We start from the raw sequence: 13,401 nt of genomic DNA, 5'->3' as shown, positions 1-13,401 counted from the left end.
GTAGAGTGGAGTGGTGTAAAGTGGCACGGCACAGAGTGTAGTGACGTAGATTGGAGTGGTGCAGAGTGGAATAGAGTGAGGTACAGTGGAGTAGAGCAGAGTAGTGGAGAGTAGAGTGGCGAACAGTAGTGTTGAGTAGAGTGGAGTGGCACAGAGTGCTGTAGAATGGCGTGGCATAGAGTGTCATTATGTGGAGTGGCAAAGACTGAAGTGTCGTAGAGTGGAGTGGCATATAGTGAAGTAGAGTGGTGTACAGTGGAGTAGCACAGAGTGGCATGGAGTAGAGTGGCTTAGAGTAGAGTGGAGTGGCATATAGTGGAGTGTTGTGGCGTAGAGTGTTGTAGAGTGGTGTAGTGTGGAGTGGCATAGAGTCCAGTAGAGTAGAGTGGTGTAGAGTGGAGTACAGTAGAGTACTGTGGCGTGAAGTGGGTAGAGTAGAGTGGTGTAGAGTAAAGTAGCATGGAGTGGCGTGGCACAGAGTGGGGTGGAAAAGTGTTATAAAGTGGAGGATTGTAAAATGTCATAGAGTGGGGGGCATAGACTGTCATTAAGTGGTGGGGCGTAGAGTGGCATAGAGTGGATTATGCATGGTGTGGTAGGCACACTGCCATTGCAGACAACACAGTTACAATTGAAATGACCATTACATTTGCACAGACACAGTTTTACTGATAAATTATACAGCGCACAAACGAAAAAGTGTGGAAATGCCATCACCTAGTGTATATATTTGTTTTGATGGTATTAAACTATTTGTTTCCACCACACTTCAAAAAAGTCCTTTATTTGTGCTTTCCTAATTCTGATATATTCTGAAACATTTGCACGGTTCATCTATAGACATTTACATTTTATTGTGTGCTAGAAAAAAGACTTCCCTTTCACACCCCCAGATTGTCACATAAATCGTCTCACTTTGACATCAGAAAAAAAAAAAAGTAAATACCAAACTCCCTGGGAAGGCAGAGCCTAACCTTTGACCTCTGTCTCTGAATGCACAGCAAATGTGACAAGGCAAGGACACAATTCAAAGGCCTGTTTACAGAAAGCAAGCACTCCTGGAAGAATACAAGGAACGAATCAGACAGGTGGAGAAATGTCTCTGCTCCATGGGAGGGACAAAGAGATACCGGACAGCCTAAAACAAATAAAGCCAGCAAACAGAAAACCACACAGCCGATGGTACGCAACGGGTGGAATGCATTTCTAGGTCACCTTTCAGAATGTCCTCCAGAAGTCTTTAGCAACTAGACAGTTGCGATGCCTGGTAGACTTCGACCTAATTATCTTTCAAGAGTTGCAGTAGTGATAAGAAGCCTGGCAGCATAACCAACTTTGGTGTGTGCGTGTCTGTGCCAGTGAGATTGTGGAAAAAGGAAACGAGAATCAAAAGAGAAAGAGGATGTGATAAAACAGAAGAGGATTTTTAGAGGGCAGGTAAGTTATAAAGAGAGAGGAGTTTTCAAGAAGATACAAAGGCAAGAGAAAGGGAAAAGACAGACAGGAAAGTAAGAGAAACAAGACTTAAATAGAGTTTCAGGGCGAAACTACTAATTCCAGTGGTGAACACACAACCCTCTTGCCCTTTCACAACGCACCCATCATGCACTCATCCAGATCCTGGTGACAGGTAGGTCCGGTGTAGCCAGGCTGGCACATGCAGATGGCAGAGCGCGTAAGTGGGTTGGGGTCACATGTGGCACTCTCATGGCAGGGGTTGCTTAGACAGGCGTTGTCGATGTTACACAGGAGCCCTGCAAACAAAAAAGAGATGTTCAGCTGTTACCTAAGTCGTTGCTTATTAGATTTAACATTAAAGTCACCAACACATCTTCCTTACCACTTTTAGCACAAAAATTCTTTACGCCATTTGTCTTAACTTGCTTTGCAAGCTGCTATCAAAGAAGTGCGCACATATCATTGGAATCATATATTTACCATCACTGATAAACGTGCTCCTTTGGAAAATGTTAAGCATGTTAAGAGTCTCACAGAGAAGTCTAAATATTGTTGAAAGACAATTTGCAAACGAGCATAGATAAATAACACAACACATATCACACAGGAACCCACCGTGTTTGCCAACCACAAAGTGTGTTATGGCGGCATACTGTTGTGACAGCTGACTCTCGAGTCATCGCTATCTCATAACAAATGCAGTTTCTGTCTACTTCGAGCACACCTTTATGATCAATTTAAGTTGAATTTGTCTAAGAATATTTACACCATCGTGTAATATCATTAAAGCCTCCTTTCACAGCACTTCTCCTGTGGTTCTGGCTTCCAGCTCCATACACCTCCAGAGAAACCAAGTTTTGGTTTAGCAAGTCCTCGTCAGACTCCTCCACAGCAGAAGGAACACAAATTTTGGTCCAGGAGATCTCTTTCTGGCCCCTTCTCAGGCAAGGCCGTGGCTCATCTTTGAAGGCACCGTTGCTTTTGTTTATTGACACTGTCTTCCACTAGTATCAGCTCCCATGAACCCTAGAACATTTCTGGATCTTTCCTCTTTTAAAGTAGCCTCCATGACACTCTTTTTATCCCTGTTACTATTGATTTATTTCTAACATCATGTTTGCAGGAAAAAACTGAAAAATGTAAAAGTCGATGCAAAACAAACAACCACAATTTACGGAAGCTGATCTTATACCAGGTGGTCTGGGTTTAGTCCGGAACACTGTACAACTTTGGAATTCTACGGGAACATGGGTTAGAGGCTCCTCCTACGGAAGGACAGTGCAATATCAACACAATGCGAGAACCCAGGAGCTTGTTCTACTGAAGAACGTGCAACAGGATTCCAATGGAACAACAGAAGCTCATTCTAGGCCAGTGGTTCCCAACCTTTTGACTTCTGTGGCCCCCCACTATCATTACTGAAACCCGGGGACCCCCACTGGATAACTATTGGAATCCAGGGACCCCCCTCTGAGTCATTACTGGAAGCCGGGAACCTGTGAATGATTTGAACCGCAAAACAATACACAGAAAATACAGAAACAAGCATTCCATCAAACATACAAAAATGATAACACTTTTTTTATTTAATTTGCAAAAAATAAAAAGAAATGTTAATTTTAATAGGAAGGTTGAAGCTTTTCTAAATTCAATTGAAGCCACACATTGTCCATACTACATTCTGTTTGATGCACCTGCGAATCAATCTGAGAATTCTAATTTAATTGTTAGCCTCCGATTTCAAATTCCTTGACATTTGCATTAGGTTTAAAATTTTGAGTTATACACTTAGACACTTTCTATATATACACTTTATTAATCTGTTAATATTAGTTAATTTTCTAAGCAGTCACAGACCCCCTGCGGAGGCTTTGCGGACCCCCATGGGTCCCCGTACCACAGGTTGGGAACCACTGTTCTAGGCTACAAATGTGCAATGTGACCACCATAGACGCATTATTTAGAGGTCATCCTATGCAAGCATTGTGCAGTGGGTACCTCTGGGAGACAGAGTGCTGAGGTTCATACTATGCACTTGCACTGGAAAACCCATGAAGACAGAATGTTGGGACTCTGAGTGCACCTGAGGAACCACAGAGGGGAATTCATGGCAATGCCTTACGCAGTCGTTAATAAAGGAGAACCAGAATTAAAAATATTGCACCACAAAAATTCAGTTTGCTTCTCCCATTTCACCCATGTCTCCCGTTGTTCCAATACACACCCGTCTTGTCAAGTGGACAGAGGCAGTAGAAGGTGCCGACGCGGTCAATGCAGGTAGAGCCTTGCGAGCATGTGGCTGAGGCGCAATCGTCTATGTTGATGCTGCAGTCCTCACCCTCCCAGCCGTTCACACAGATGCAGCCAGAGCCGCCAGGGGTGTTGTGGCACGTGCCCCCGTTCAGGCAGACTCGGATATGGAGGAGGCACTCATCCACGTCCTGGGAGCAGTCCCATCCTGGACCAAAGGAAGAGAAAAAAGGCAAAAGACAACATTAACAGTCAATTTTGTGTCAAGCTCAATGCCGAAGAATGTGTTTCATTCAATCGACATCCCGAGACCAGCATGTTGAACAATTTAGGATCCATTAAGACTGCTCCTAATCAAAACTAATGATTGTACCACAGCAAATCAGAACACTGAGTTAGCATTTATAAAGTGTTTACTAGCAAGTGGAAATGCTTCAAATTCAATGTGATTGGATTTGTCCCAGCCAACCCATAGACTGAAAGTAGCATTTTGAACACACTAAGGATACAATGGGCCTATTTCATAATCCATACCAAGGGAAGTGTGTCAGCTATTGAGAAGGCTAAGAGTAACATGCTTGAACAATAACAGTCCTGAATCTCTAAAGGTTTAAAGATTGGTCTAAAGAGGGTTGACCACACCAAAAAGGAGGTCACAGAGTTAAATGCTGACTTTGAAAGAACAGCTCAATGCATGTCAGATCAGAACTCACGTCATCGCTTGTGGGAACATTGAGGGGAAATGTGGTCTAGGGAATGAAATTAGATGTGATCTGGTACCGGGATTTAAATGTGGGTTAGTGGATAAATAAAGATTGGTCAAATGGTTTCGATGTATTGTGGTCTAGTGGTTAAGTTGAGATGCAGTCTAGTGGCTAAGTTGAATTGTGCTCTTGAAGATAAGTGGAAATGTGGCCTAGTGGTTTAGATGAGATTCAGTCTAGTGGTTAAGGAAAGGTGTTGTCTATAGGTTATTTGACATTCTGGTTATGATGACGTGATCTATAGGCTAAATTGAAAGAGGAGTCTAGCGGTTAATTTGAGATTATGGTCTAGTGGCTTAAAGGTGATATGTTGTAGCAGCAAAGTTGCAATAAAATCTAGTGGGCAAAATTGAGATGTGGTCTGTACTTGCTAGGTTAGATTAAATGTAACTTCTAAATTGAATTAAGAGCTAGTGGCTAGCTTTACATGTGGTATAGGGGGTTAATATGAGATGTGGTTTAGTGGCCAAGCTGAAGTGCGTAACTGCACAAGTAGTCTAAGGGTAAATTGGCATATGGTCTTGTGGATAATGGTGAAACAGCTGAGTTACTGTTGCAAAAAACAGCAGACCTCTGTCCTAATCCAAGGTCTCCTATGTTAACAAACTTTTTCGATAGGCAAATCTCTTATCCTTCTGCTTCACGTATCTCACATGTGTTTTCTTCAAAGACTGGTAGCTCTTAAAACCAGGTATTAAATGCTACATAAAACTATTGAATTAATTGGCTTCTCCATCCCATACCTTTACAAGAGGTGAATACATGTATGTCAGCTTTGGGTGGTGTATGTTGAAGAATTAAACTGGAGGAACAAAAGAGGACCTTGTCTGACCTGTCCACTGTGGCGGACACCTGCAGGTGTAGGTGCCAATGCCATCCACACAGGTCCCACCATTCTGGCAGGCATGACTTGCACAGTCATCCACATTGAGCCTGCACCAGGAACCCCTGAAACCTGGAACGAGAAAGAAAGAGTGCTCATGCCTTGACTGTCATGGGGCACCGGCAATCATATGTCTAGTCCCAAAGGGTCTCACTACAATTTTTCTTTGATGCTGCTTTTGATTTCCTTTCCTTGTTTCCAGGCTGTCCCAGTCACTTGCCCAGTATTTATGCCCGAGGAATATCTCTTCTCTCCAGTATATTCCTGCTGCTTATCTTACCTGAAGATGGAATAGTATGTTATCTATAGTTGCCGTGCTCAATCACAGGAATCCATGATATTCCGGTGGGATCCCAGAATGCATTAAAACCTTACAGGTAGATTTTAAGAGTATTCAAAAATATACAAAAGATAAACATAACGCAAAATATTTTCAGTCTGTCTTTAAAAAAACACAGTGTTGCGGAAATTGCACAGGAAATTTGATGCTGTTCCCCCACACCCATAATGCTCTTTAGCAGCCCAAATCCTCAGGTCTATTTCAAGCTCCATAAGACACATATTTGTTTATGCAATGTCGGAGGAGGTTGGGTGGGCCATTTATAAATATAATGAAAATAGCCATTATGGAGAAATCCAGTTACAAGTAAGAAACTTTTCCTTCTCCATCATTAGAGCTTCATCGTTCTACAAAATTGCTAGGAGTGAAACATGAGCCATAACCCCATGAAGGGAGGTTGAGGAGAAATTATAGCATAACCAACTGAACCAAATAGTTGGCAGCCCTACCACAAAATCCTGACTATCAGAAACAATGTAGTAGTGCTTTGTGAAAGTAAAGCTTTGACTGATTCTAACAGCGCTGCAGTAGATGCTGTCCCTCTAGTTGAGGAAGTTCTAGGTTTCAGTGGTAGAATGCAGTTTGCCTCCTGACAGCAAACCTATACAAGAGACTGTCCATTTGACTATAGCCTCTTAGACACTGCATCCACTTTGATTGAAGTTGCATAGAAAATAACTGTTATGCTTTTCTAAAATGTTATAGTACAAGAGAGCATTTTTATTTACACCCAGCATGTGCAAGCATTGCCTGGATGGGATACAGCGGTTAGAAAAAAATACAAATAAATATAGCTAGCTTGGTTTAGGTACAAGGAAAGGTTACTTTTGGAAGTAAAGAAGCTTGAGTTCAAGGGACAACTGTGTCTCTATTAAAGATACTTAACAAAAAATACTTAACACTTATCCATAGAAAACAATAGCCTCCTATTACTATCTTAGATGACGTTCTAGCTATCTGAAATGCTTACCTCCGTGGAATTTATTTAAAGTCAGATTTGATCATGGTGTTAAATGGAGGATACTTTATTCGAGGATACTCAATCTGGTGGGTACAACATGAAGTTTCCAAGCAGGAGCTTGTCTCATAATGGCACAAAAGGCTCTGTAAAGGTCTTCTAAAAAGTATTTGATGGCAGGTATAAAGATGAAAAGGTTGTTTCTATTAGCAGTAATGACAGATAAATTATTGTGTAAATAACAATAATGCAGATCTTGCCACACGTAGAAGACGCAGCAGAGTTGAATTTTCCTGCTATTAAATGGGACCATGTTTTTCCTGGTGCAACAGAAGCACCACGTCTTCCATCTGAAAGTGCAGCAATTTCCTGGAGATGGTCATTTTGAAAGTTTCTAAGATATTCGTGAAATCTGGTTGCACATCTTAATGTTCCTTGGCTATGAAGCCCGCCGAGTGATATCAACCTTTGGTGGATTATCTTGCTCTGCAGCCCTAACAGCAGTTCCTTTCTGCAGACCAATGTCCAGTGTGAATAGCCAAGGCACCACTGTTGTTATGAACATTTACAATTTTTATCTAACTCTAGAGATTGGGGAAACAGAAAGAATAGTATACAGAAAATGTTCTGACCAACAAAATATCAAAGCAGACCTGTGAGATATCAGATTTGGAACTTTGATGTAAAGTTTGAGAATTCTACGCGGTTGAGACCTTGGCAAAGAATTTGGTCTCTGGAAACCCCAATGCCTTGAAGATGGCTCTGATAAGATCTAAATTCAGAACCTGTCCATGCTCTTACAAAGCACTCTTCATAGAGTTTTACGTGTCTCGTTTTGCTTGCCTTGCTTTGTTTCTCAGAGCCTGAGATTATGTTGTTTTCCTCCTGAAGCATCATGATCTCAGTCATCTTTTCTTCCTGATAAAATACATTAAGTACTCGTTACTTGGCAATCAGGAAGGAATCATTTTAGTGCAACACATACTGCTTTGCATTCCAACAAATATATGTGTGTAATGATATCTCTGCTGGTGACCAGGAATGTAGTCTCACCTCGATGGACCAAGAAGTCTCCAAATGATGCTCCAGATGTAATGGTTACTTTTGTGTCTTGCTTCAGAAAAGACCGATCTGCCCCGAAGGGGGGCAGAAACCACTAGGCACCAGGAATTTTTTTTTTGTTTTACAGATGGGGAGCGACCCCTTGGACAAAGGTCACTCCCCTGGAGGGGAAAATTGTATTTAGGCCATTTCTGCCCCTTTTGGGGGCAGATCGGCCGATTTTTGCTACGCCAATCTGCCCCCAAGGGGGGCAGAAACCACAAGGCACCGGGGATTTTTTTTTGCGCCAATGTCACGCAGGGGGAGCGACCCCGTAGGCCAGGGTCGCTCCCGGGGGTGGGGAATTTATTTTAGGCCATTTCTGCACCCCCGGGAGCAGATCGGCCTATTATTAGGCCGATCTGCCCCCAGGGGGGGCAGAAACCTCTAGGCACCAGGGATCATTTTTTTTACGTGAATTTCACGCAAGGGGAGCGACCCCTTAGACAAGGGTCGCTCCCCTGTGGGGGGGATTTATTTTAGGCCATTTCTGCCCCCCTGGGGGGCAGATCAGCCTATTTTGACTAGGCCGATCTGCCCCAAAGGGGGGCAGAAACCCCTGGGCACCGGGGATTTTTGTTATTTTTTTGTTTTACAGATAGGGAGCGATCCCTTGGACAAAGGTCACTCCCCTGGAGGGGAAAATTGTATTTAGGCCATTTCTGCCCCTTTTGGGGGCAGATCGGCCGATTTTTGCTACGCCAATCTTTTTTGCGCCAATGTCACGCAGGGGGAGCGACCCCGTAGGCAAGGGTCGCTCCCGGGGGTGGGAAATTTATTTTAGGCCATTTCTGCCCCCCCCTGGGGGCAGATCGGCCTATTATTAGGCTGATCTGCCCCGGGGGGGGGGCAGAAACCTCTAGGCGCCAGGGCAAATTTTATATTTGTGTTTTTTTTTTGTTTGTTTGTTTTTTTAGAGATGGGGAGCGACCCATTAGGCAAGGGTTGCTCCCCTGGGGGGGCAAATTGTATTTAGACCATTTCTGCCCCCCTTGGGGGCAGAAACCACTAGGCACGGGGATTTTGTTTTGGCGCCAATTTCACGCAGGGGGAGCGACCCCGTAGGCAAGGGTCACTCCCGGGCAGGGGTTGGGGGGGCTAATTTACCCTATCTTGGATTCCCCTAGGTCTCTAGTTTTTCAAAAATGCACAGGTTTGGTAGGTTTCCCCAGGTGCCGGCTGAGCTAGAGGCCAAAATCTACAGGTAGGCACTTGGCAAAAAACACCTCTGTTTTCTTTCAAAAAATGTGATGTGTCCACGTTGTGTTTTGGGGCATTTCCTGTCGCGAGCGCTAGGCCTACCCACACAAGAGAAGTATCATTTTTATCGGGAGACTTGGGAGACTTGGGGGAACATAGAATAGCAAAACAAGTGTAATTGCCCCTTGTCTTTCCCTACATTTTCTCCTTCCAAATATAAGAGAGTTTGTAAAAAAAACGTCTATTTGAGAAATGCCCTGTAATTCACATGCTAGTATGGTCACCCCGGAATTCAGAGATGTGCAAATAACCACTGCTCCTCAACTCCTTATCTTGTGCCCATTTTGGAAATATAAAGGTTTTCTTGATAGCTATTTTTCACTCTTTATATTTCAGCAAATGAATTGCTTTATACCCGGTATAGAATGAAAACGCACTGCAGGGTGCAGCTCATTTATTGGCTCTGGGTACCTAGGGTTCTTGATGAACCTACAAGCCCTATATATCCCCGCAACCAGAGGAGTCCAGCAGACGTAACGGTATATTGCTTTCGAAAATCTGACATTGCAGGAAAAAGTTACAGAGTAAAACGTAGAGAAAAATTGCTGTTTTTTTCACCTCAATTTCAATATTTTTCTTTTTCAGTTGTTATTTTTTGTAGGAAACCCTTGTAGGATATACACAAATGACCCCTTGCTGAATTCAGAATTATGTCTACTTTTCAGAAATGTTTAGGTTTCTGGGATCCAGCATTGGTTTCATGCCCATTTCTGTCACTGACTGGAAGGAGGCTGAAAGCACAAAATTATTTAAAAATGGGGTATGTCCCAGTAAAATGCCAAATTTGTGTTGTAAAATTGGGTTTTCTGATACAAGTCTGCCTGTTCCTGAAAGCCGGGAAGCTGGTGATTGTAGCACCGCAAACCCTTTGTTGATGCCATTTTCAGGGAAAAAAACACAAGCCTTCTTCTGCAGCCCCTTTTTCCCATTTTTTTGAAAAAAACGAAATTTTCACTGTATTTTGGCTTATTTCTTGGCCTCCTTCAGGGGAACCCACAAAGTCTGGGTACCTCTAGAATCCCTAGGATGTTGGAAAAAAGGACGCAAATTTGGCTTGGCTAGCTTATGTGGACAAAAAGTTATGAGGGCCTAAGCGCAAACTGTCCCAAATAGCCAAAAAAAGGCCTGGCACAGGAGGGGGAAAAGGCCTGGCAGCGAAGGGGTTAAGGAGCCTTGAACTTCCTGTGTTATCATTGTCTTATATCGCTAGGTCCTCAAGGCTTAATGTCACAAGGCATTGAGGCACTGCTGCAGAACTCTCGTGCTGCGCCTTTAACTGGAACCAGGAAGAGGCAGGAGCCCACCCATCATGTCTAACTATGACTGTACTGATCTCGCTGTCAGAAACTGTTTTTTTGAGGAAGAGATGCTTCCTTTGAAGCTGGCATGAAATGTATATTCCAAAGAAAATACTTTTGTGGACTTCTGTACTGAATTACTCTTTGTAACAATGTCTTCTTGGAAGGCGGCGTGGGTGGCTTTCCAAAGTTCACAGCATAACACATCTTACAGAGAAATTGTGTGATGCACAGCAGAGATTATTTGGTCATTTTGAAACTGTATCTCGTTAGCAAATTGTGCAACCACTGCCATACCTTTGCACAACCCTCTTGGCAATGGCTTTAGGGCAAACAGGACTGTTAATTATCTGTTATATAATTGGATAAAGGGACATTGGCCAGGTGCCTTATATAAGGTGCACATAACAATATAGTGGACCCACCTGTGGGTTAATTATCTTAAGACTGGTAACTAATTAGCTTGATTACCCACCTGGTATTTCAAGATCTTCAAGTGTGATGGTTGTACTGGAGTGTGAGAGCAGACATACTTCGGATCTAGAGCGCACCACCAATCCCTTTTCTGAACGGCGAGTTACCAGTTGCAGGACCAGTGTCCTTAATTCTTCATTCTTGATTGGTTTGTTGGTCTTAGTCCCACAGCAGGAGATTTTCTTGATGGATTCAAATGCAAAAGCAAAAATACATCAACAGAATAAGAAGGTGCAGAGTTGCGATCCGTTGTGTTACGGTGTTCAGCTTGATTAGCTCTTCAAATAGAAATTTTCTGAATCTCTTTAAAGAATTGTGGAAGCTAGTTAGAGGTATGGAGGTATGGAGAGCAAGACAAGGCTTGTTTAGACATTCTTGTTTTGGATACTTTAGTTTTTTTTTTTTAGGAAACTCGATTTACTCCTGAGTCCTGATCAAGCAAGCGAGTACTTGAGGTACAATCCTCATTTTTAAAGAAGGCTTTGAGTCCTTTCTAATATTGTTATACTGCAAAATCTAGCAACTTCTTGTTGAAATGAAAGTGGGTGCCACTGATGCTCATTTTGTGGAGAGAGAGACCCATGGGCCCATCGAGGTTGAAACTGCAGAGTATCAAAGGAGCACCCACACATTCATGGTAATGTTTCTTTGATCATGGGTGGACTCAGAAACTATCCCACCATGTACGTCGTTGCAAGGCTGGGAAAAAGGGTCATTTGTAGTTCAGGAGGCTGAACTGTGATCTTTACAAGGACAGCAGCAGGATGTATCTATCTCTTCCTGTGCATTATCTCTGGGAGGTGCTTGGTTGCTGATAAGGAAGGGTCTGCCCCTCTGGGAGCCTTGTTTGCACTGGTCTTTTGATCTGCAGAAAGACATGGAGGGTGGTTTGTTTCTTCCTAATGTAATAGAATACATGATGTCAGATTTTGCCTTCATCCAATTTAAGTTGTAATCAGCTGCAGTGCCAAAACAAATCCGCTGGAGAGATAGAATTGAAGCGTCACATCTGGGCTGGTCAGGTACGAGATCTTCCTTATGGGGACACCTGCACCAAATCTGTTGCCACCTGGTTTGTGGGTGAATGGGACTGCAGATAGCCTGATCCTCTGTTGGAAGGTACATCATTTCCTGCTTCTTGTTCGTGGGGGTGGAGGATAGAGTGCTGAACTGGTCTAAAAGTGACCTCTTTCATCCCCATGGAAGTGTAATGAAACTTGGGCATTCATTTCTAAGCTACAAGTGATGCAGAACTTACAACAAATTAGGTCCACTCCCACCGCCCTTTCCCTGATGATCAGGGGAAGACAAATACATGAAGGCATATGTGTCTCTTATGTTTACTGTGGATACAACTAGAACCTAGAAGATTGGCCCACGGGATAAAAGTATTGTCACGTGCAGACATATATTTCCTATCTAGTCTCACTGCACAATATCCAGCAGAGGCTGATGTCAGAACCACTGGTGTGTTTGTTACCAAGAATCCCAGAATCCACAGCACATTCTTAGGAGCTTAGATTGCTTCTCGTGTCTCTTAAAAGACAAGCATTGAGACAGGCATCAAATAAGGGGAAAGTCTAAGCATCTTTGCCACTTTCCATATGATTTACGCAAAGGAAGAAGCACATCTGGAGAACATGGAGGTCCTGGTAGGTGGTTCACCATGGCACTAAGAAGGTCGAGGAGGAGGAAGCACCTTCTTCTGCCTGCCTTGTTGCACATAACCCACCGACTCAATGTTTTGACCTGCAGATAATCTTCTCCCAGTGCATGGGGCTCAGTGATTGTTTTCCCAGCCTAAGACCGCAGTAGTTCTAGGCAACTAAATTGTAAGTTGGTTGAATCGCCCTCAATATGGCGGCACTTTCGACATGCAAAAACCAACAGCACTGGGAAGATGGGTCACAGGACAAAGGTTTCTGAAAGGAGAGACAGCTGAGCCTCCACCGTGCAAAATTCTGTACTTTCCTACTAGATGATTTAGTAGAGGGTTGAGTTGAGCCTGACTGAAGTATTGGTTTCTGGAGGCAAAAGCCCTATTTGATTTTGATGGCGCCCACCCCATCCTTCAAAGTACTTTATTAGATGATCTTCCGTTGTACACATGGTGGCTCCCAGATAGACAAACCTAGCATTTTAAGCATTTATCATCTATTCCAGCTTTTCTATCACATTTGGTATAGTTCTTAGAAAGAAAGAACACAAGCGTTTCTTTAGATGTCAAAGGAATCAATCGGGCTTAAACTGCAAAAACAACGTGGATAGGGGCCCTTTTATCAAGCAAGTTACAGTCCCAGATATAGATTCTAATTTTTACTTTTAAAATTTGCAGGAATGTCGCTGTATCCTCCGGGTATCTTGAGAACTACCTCTTCCTTCTCGATTTCCTGTTTCTCCTTCGATGTCTTAGCCTAGTCCTGCCCTTCAGAAGCATGATCCCTTATCTCTTCCAGCTTACCTCTGACCTGTCTGAAGTTCCGCCCTTCCTCTCCTCCTGTTTGCTTCCTCAAAGTTCAGATCTGATGTATTGGCTCTGTTGAGATTTGATTTAGTGACCTCGTACTAATCCCTGGGCCTCTTTGAACAAATTGTGTGATACTTGGAAAATTGTA

The 13,401-nt window shown here is 43.2% G+C and overlaps 1 protein-coding gene across 1 annotated transcript in view; it reads right to left on the bottom strand.

Annotated features, from left to right (window-relative positions):
- The window catches only part of NOTCH4 (notch receptor 4), a 264,289-nt gene that overhangs the window by 161,026 nt on the left and 89,862 nt on the right, over positions 1-13,401 (bottom strand). Inside the window, exons 5-7 of the mRNA XM_069237252.1 lie at positions 5,305-5,427; positions 3,683-3,916; positions 1,599-1,754 (exon numbers count right to left, since the gene is read on the bottom strand). Of these exons, the coding sequence (XP_069093353.1) occupies positions 1,599-1,754; positions 3,683-3,916; positions 5,305-5,427 (513 nt within the window). The remainder of the gene's footprint in view (positions 1-1,598; positions 1,755-3,682; positions 3,917-5,304; positions 5,428-13,401) is intronic.

The sequence above is a fragment of the Pleurodeles waltl genome, chromosome 6, assembly GCF_031143425.1.
Source record: "Pleurodeles waltl isolate 20211129_DDA chromosome 6, aPleWal1.hap1.20221129, whole genome shotgun sequence".
NCBI classification, from domain to species: domain Eukaryota; kingdom Metazoa; phylum Chordata; class Amphibia; order Caudata; family Salamandridae; genus Pleurodeles; species Pleurodeles waltl.
Note: the sequence above shows the minus strand (reverse complement) of the source record. Positions and strands in the feature narration are given on the sequence as shown.